Below are 6,539 nucleotides of genomic sequence, written 5' to 3'. Positions count from 1 at the left end.
AGAGGATGTTAAACAGGCATGTGCTTTTTTCAGCTTGAATAATTTAAGGGAAATGGATGCTCAGGTGGCAGCTGGGAGGACTTGAGTTTCTCAGCTTGGGCTACGGCTAAGTTACAGATGCACGCTGTCCCGCAGCAGAGTATCTCACCCTGAGAAGAAGAGCAGTGCTCTGCAAGAGGCCATGCTCTTTTGCTGGTTCTTCTGCCGATGCTGCCCAGAGTGACACCAGTTTTCCTGTGGGATGGTCAGGTCACTTCAGCCAAGCTGAATTTGCTCTCAAAATGCCTTTGCCATAAACCAATGGAAAGAAAAGATCCAGAAAACTGAAGGTAAAATCCTGTCTCTTCTTCAGTGAAATAACTGAGGAATTTGGCTACTCCTTTCAAGAGAGCAGGGAATTAATCCCCAAAAGATCAATATCCAAACATCCCACACAAAATCTGTGGGAGCTGTTGTATGCATCAGTTTTGAAAAAGCACTCACTTCTGCCTGCAAGTGGGTAACCCATTCGCATAGAAAAAAACACATTTTGTGACAGTAGAAAAAGATAAGAAAGACAGGACAGGAAAAACACAGTTAAAAAAATTAGCATGCCACTAAAACAAGTATAAATACACATTATATTACATGAGTGAACTGTGTTTTCTTCAGTGTACGTGCCATTTTTTATTAATTCATACACTAAGTGCTAAAGTGTTTCCTAATGCCATTAGGTGGTGCTTTCAGTAAGTAATAGAATAAATAGTTCTTGCACGGTTCTTCTCTGCATTCTGTTCTCACTTTCTTATGTAAAAGACAATTTAAACAAAACACCATGGGTGTCTCTCCTTCCGAAGCCCACCATTGTCACACAAAGCCGTGTATCACGTTTCTGAGGCACTCTGGCTCCCCTCAGGCGTGATAAACTGCACTTTTGGCACAATGAGGGAGGAGTTGGTTCTTCGCATGGAGTTGCTCCTCCGAATGGAGTTGTTTCTCCTCATGGAGTTGCGTTTCCGCAGGGAGTTTTGGTGGGACAGCTCGCTCTTCTGCAGGGTCTGGATGAGAATGGAGGGCTTCTCATCCAGCTCTCGAGCGCTGCAGCGCGGCGCCGCCACTTTGACGGTATTGCCAAACTTGGAGTAGTCGACTGCGTACACACCTTCCTCTTCAGTGACAATGGGCACAAAGCGGTGACCCCACAGGATCTCCTCGGCTATGTAGGAGGTTCTTGCCTGTGTCGTGATGCCAGTCGTCTCTACGACTCCTTCAAGTATCACGATGAGCTCCAGGTCCTGGAGTGCCAGGTCAGCAGCAGAGATATCGTAAAGGGGACTCCGCTTGTCTATGACGTGACAAATGATTAAGGGAGCCACAAGGAAAATATTGTTGCTTTCAATGGGGTTATCCACAGGGATATCTACTTGGTGAATGGGTATGACTTCTCCTTCAGGGGTCGTAGTCTTCTTCACAACCTGGATTCTTACTGAGGCACTAATGATCATGCTCTTCCTCAGGTCTCCCACTCGAAACATGAAACAAAGTTTGCCGTTTCGAACTGCAATGACTGCCTGCCGGCTGAAAATCAAGGTCTCAGCCCGCCTGTGAGCTTGTGCAGTTTTCATGAATATGCAGCCCAGCATGACAGCATTGATTATCAGCCCCACAATGTTCTGCAGAATCAAGACCGTGATGGCCAAGGGACATTCCTCTGTCATCATCCTGCCCCCAAAACCAATGGTCACCTGAACTTCAATGGAGAAGAGAAAGGCGGAGGTGAAAGACCTGGAGAAGAAGATTGCACAAAGTTAACTCTGAGGACATTGAACACAAACTGAGAAGCTACTAACATCTGCTTCCCAGAAACAGACTTAAGAACCTATTTGTAAAGTCCTGGTACACTTAAGTCTTCTGTTAACACCGGCAAATGCATTACATCCTCGGTGACTCTGTTTTTGTACAATCAGTCCAGTATCTGATGGTGACAAGGAAGACCTCAGAGCTTAAACTTTAACACTAGGTGACCCTGAGAAGCTCACTGGATCCTCTGTTCAGGAATACATGCTATCCACTCTTTTAATTGACAGTGGTGTAACACCTGGGCTTTCCACCTTCTCCATCCCACGAAGCTCTTGGTGGAGAGCAGTGGTTGTGGCAATAGTGATCAATCAGCTGGCACACTCAGATTCTTCAACCAGCTTGTGCAGGGAAAGGAAACAGGGAAAATTGCAGCATTTCATTCATACTACCTGAATCGTGACCCCCTTTAGCAGGATTTCCTGGAGGGAAAGGGGACACTCTCAGATTCATGACACTTCCCAAACCCTTGCTTGCCTTGCAACTTAGCCCACAGGATCAACCTGCAGAGAGAGACCAGTGGCCTCCACGGTCCCCTTTGCACATCCCGGCAGAAGGACAACACTGTGAGCCACGGTTTGGGTTTATCTCACTGCCACGGCAAGACTAGCCGGAAAATTTCAACACAAAAGTGGGTTGTAGAAGTGTGGGTTAAGTTAAACAGCCCTAATACGCTATAGTGGTGGACATCAGAGGACGTTGCCCACAAACTTTCCAAAACACATTATTCATAGTAGTCCACAATGTCATATCCCCTGCATATACCAGAGTCTTACATTTCCTTTTATAACCAGGTAGTGAGGCGGGTGCTGGCCTCTTCTCTAAAGTAACAAGTGATAGGACAAGAGGAAATGGCCTCAAGTTGCATCAGGGGAGGTTTAGGCTGGATATTAGAAAAAATTTCTTCACTGAAAGAGTGATCAGGCATTGGAACAGGCTGCCCAGGGAAGTGGTGGAGTCACCATCCCTGGAGGTATTCAAGAAACGTGTAGATGTGGTGCTTAGGGACATGGTTTAGTGAGTTACGTGGTGTGGGTTGACGGTTGGACTTGATGATCCTTGAGGTCTTTTCCAACCATAATTGATTCTGTGATTCTATGATTCTATGATATATCCTTCACCGAAGTATCTTATGTCTAAAATCAGTACCTTGGGGTTTATCTGGTAGACTTGCAGCACATTGGGTCTCATATGAACTAATATCATAGTAACCCTTTTAAAAAAGTGAAATCCACCAATGTTTGAAGCACTGCTATGCTCAACATGGCTTTACCTATGGAAAACATGTCTTGCCCAGGAAGATGGTTCTAAACCATTCATTGGGTTTGGTTTGCTTTTCAATTAAGCTGCTTTTAAATACATTTTTTTTTCCTAACCGTATTTTCAGTGAAGCTGGGGTCATGAGAGACATTAAAATAGCACAGGCAATTTCAGGGATAATTTTCTGTAGAATGAGAAAGTTCATCTTTCAGAAAACCATCCAGTCTCTGCAGATATATCTTTGAAATAACGTTGTCTTTATTTTGCCTTTTCTATTTTTTTGTAAAATCTCTGGCAGATTCCCTTGTATTGAGGTGTTTATTTTTGCATTTCACTCTGAAGAAATCAGGGATGAAGGACTTAATTAGTAGAACCCATGGAATAATTTCTTATGTTCATGAATATTTAGTTACATGCAGAATGCAGCTTTTGGTTTAAATGTAATTCAGCTTAATTCAATTTAAAGCTCTCTGGAGTAAATATTCTGATCTCCCTTAACAGTACTCCTTAAAAAAAAAAATTAAAAAAAAAATCCTCCTTTTTTACACTGGAAGTAACTGAAGCAGCAGGTTTGTACAGCATTTTGACAATGTGAAGAAGGAGACGGAACCTCAAAATCACACTGTTCCCAGGTCCTTCCCTTTAGAACTGTGGAACAGTTTTCCTCTTTGTAAAATGTTTGCTTTTTGTGGCAAAGAGCTATGAGACAGAAATTTCTGCAGTACTTCGAAAAAATAAAGTGCTGTGCAAGTTCTAGGCACTGGTTAAGATTTCCAAAACCAGGTTTCCTGTAAAATTGTGATGGCACCTACCCAAGAAAGCCCTCCTGAAATAAATGTGGGCCTAAATCTCAGGAAAGTAAGTTAAAAAACATTTGCCATTATATTGCATACATATCATTGCAATATTAAATATATTTAACATCCAGCAACTCATCATTCTCAAAAATGTCACCAATCATACTGCTCTTTCATGACTTTGTCCAAAGCAGCAGCCAGATTTAACAAGCTGAAGTATTTCACTGTGAAGGGAAAAGATTTTCCATGGCTTGGACATGGACACCCAAGCAGCTGTTGGCTGAACCACTCCAGGTACTTGCATGAGGGAGTGACATGTGTTCTATGGGCTAAACCAGAAAGTTACACTGGTTCATTTGCTTTGTTTTTCCACACTACTCCAGGCTCTCCTTGCAGCAGAGGTTAGCAGCCCTCCTGGAAGAGCCACCAGCGGGGGCTGCCACAGTGGGGGCAATGGGGAAGGAGCGAGGGGCAGAGCCACTGCTGTGGGTCTGCCTTGTCACAGCAGCAGGAAGCCTTCGGCAGCCGGCTCAGGCTCTGTGGGGTGGCCCAGGACCCCCATGGGAAGCCCCATGGGGTGGGGCAGACTGGGGGGGCCACCAACCAAGTGGAGGGATGTCCCCCTGGCTGAGCCTGAAGAGCCAGCAGGGTGTGGCTACTTGCTAATTCAGGTTGGACAAATCCCACAAATCCCAGAAATGCTGGGGGTGACACCCAAGAGAGTGCAAGCTGGACTATGATGTCTCATTTCCAAGACTGCCTGTGGCCAGTTATTGGAAAAGAAATAAGACAGCAACCCCCCCAACCTGCCCCAAACCTGAACCTAATGAAGCTTGGAAAAATCACTGTTTCCTTTAGCTTGGAAAATCCCCATTTAGCAAAAAAGTGTCAAAACAAAGGGAGAATGAAATTTCCGCTCCCTTATGAGCCAGACACAATATCCCTTCAGACTTTGTGAGGTGCCTCAAAACTATGTGCAGGAGAAAGGAAAAAAGGGAAGCAGATACTCTGACGTCTCAGCAGACCCTGCAGCCCCCTAGTCCCTCACAGTAATGCAATGTGCAAAGGCACTTGATTTGGGGCACTCTGGCAGTATTAAATTGGGATTTTTTCTGCTTAAAAACCTAGTCCTATAAAAAGATATTTTACTGATGAGATGACAAAGCGATCTTATTGCTTACCCCACCTCCAATTAACAAACACTTATCAGTGCCTTGAACATTGTCATGGCTTTAGGGATGGAGAATAAAATACTTCAACAGGTGACATTTAATCTAGTAGACCCTTAAGCTTCCACTGTCTGATGCATCATGCACACTGTGGAAGCTGTCCCTCTGTCAAACTGTTGGTCTATGGCTTCATCAAGGTATTTTGAAGCACTCTGTATTTAGCTGTCTCATGAAAGTCATCTTGAAAGACATCTAGCTTTGCCCTAAGTGTCACTCTCCCTGCTAGCCCTCCCTGATGCCCATAGCCAGTGCCCTGCCTGACACCTGCACTAGCACCCTGCCTCTCAGGCACCGCTCTCAGGGTGGCCACCTTTTGCTGGTGTGGCAAGTGGCTCACACTACTCTGGGGACACTCCTGCTGCCATAGACAACATTACAATACATACAACACATACCCACTCTTGTAGCAGGCTCTTATCTCGACAGGCAAGGTATGTTATCCCCAGAGTGTGGAGACACATGAAAAGCAGCAGATCTCCCTCTCTTTCAAATCCTGTAAGGAATCAAAGAAATCTACAGTACAGTATTTTCCAAGCCCAGAAGGCTTGCTGAATTTGTTTAATCTAGAGGAAAACACTGCACTTTTCAACTGTCTCAATGAAACACAATGATTCACGTAACCCAAAAGCTGCATTTTAGGTATCGGCAGGACAGCAGGCAGCTCTATTCCCCCCCTTTCTTCATCCCACTGGCCATACTTTACCTGACACACGTCACACATGGTGTCCACTTGGTGCTGTTCGTAGCGCTTTCTGTGCTCGGGTCCATGTCGCCGTGGGCAAAAGCCACCAGCCACCACATCATGGCGAAGAGTAGCCAGCTGCACAGGAAGGACATAGTAAAGATGACCAGTGTGTGACGCCACTTCAGGTCCACCAAGGTGGTGAAAATGTCTTGCAGGAATCGCCCCTGCTCGCGGATGTTCTTGTGTGCCAGGTTGCATGCCCCGTTCTTGGCGATGAAGCGGGCTTTGCGCGGCCGGTCTCGGATGCGCGGCTTGCGCAGGTTCTCGGCAGCGATCCGTGCCAACACATACTCTTCAGGGATGATACTCTTCCGAGCCAACATCTTCCTGCCACCATAGTCCACTCAGCGAGAGGCGAAATGGGGGGGGTTATCCCCCTAGCACGTCTCCGCAGGGCTCACTCTACCCTGCAAAAAGAGAGAACCTGGTCAGATTTGTCACCTATGCACTACAGCAAGAAGCCCCGATTAGGTACCTCCTACCAACAACCATTGCATTAAATGGCACCGTATGACTCCTTATTCTACAGTGCCCTCCCTCTTTCACACCATCATTTTTATATGAGCAATTGGTATCAGCTCATAACAGAAATGAAAGATGCTATTTTAACAGTCCTTGCGGGAAGGGAGTCCGCAAAACAGTCCTGCAAACTCGGTGTAAAGTAACCTGACG

The 6,539-nt window shown here is 45.6% G+C and overlaps 1 protein-coding gene across 1 annotated transcript; it reads right to left on the bottom strand.

Moving 5' to 3' along the window:
• Positions 1 to 636: 636 nt before the first annotated feature.
• KCNJ8 (potassium inwardly-rectifying channel, subfamily J, member 8) lies at positions 637 to 6,274 on the bottom strand. Its single transcript, XM_010085629.1, has 2 exons — positions 5,826 to 6,274; positions 637 to 1,764 (listed from the first exon to the last, which is right to left on the bottom strand). Exons 1-2 carry the CDS (start codon positions 6,188 to 6,190, stop codon positions 864 to 866), a joined length of 1,266 nt encoding a protein of 421 aa, XP_010083931.1. The 5' UTR covers positions 6,191 to 6,274; the 3' UTR covers positions 637 to 863.
• Positions 6,275 to 6,539: the final 265 nt, after the last annotated feature.

Source organism: Pterocles gutturalis, unplaced genomic scaffold (genome assembly GCF_000699245.1).
Source record: "Pterocles gutturalis isolate BGI_N339 unplaced genomic scaffold, ASM69924v1 scaffold48486, whole genome shotgun sequence".
Classification (NCBI taxonomy): domain Eukaryota; kingdom Metazoa; phylum Chordata; class Aves; order Pterocliformes; family Pteroclidae; genus Pterocles; species Pterocles gutturalis.
Note: the sequence above shows the minus strand (reverse complement) of the source record. Positions and strands in the feature narration are given on the sequence as shown.

Coding starts and splice junctions, on each gene's coding strand:
- KCNJ8 (XM_010085629.1), bottom strand. CDS start 6,190: ATGTTGGCTCGGAAGAGTATCATCCCTGAAGAGTATGTGTTGGCACGG. Junction 1,765..5,825: donor CCATGTGTGACGTGTGTCAG/GTAAAGTATGGC, acceptor CTTCTTCTCCAG/GTCTTTCACCTCCGCCTTTC.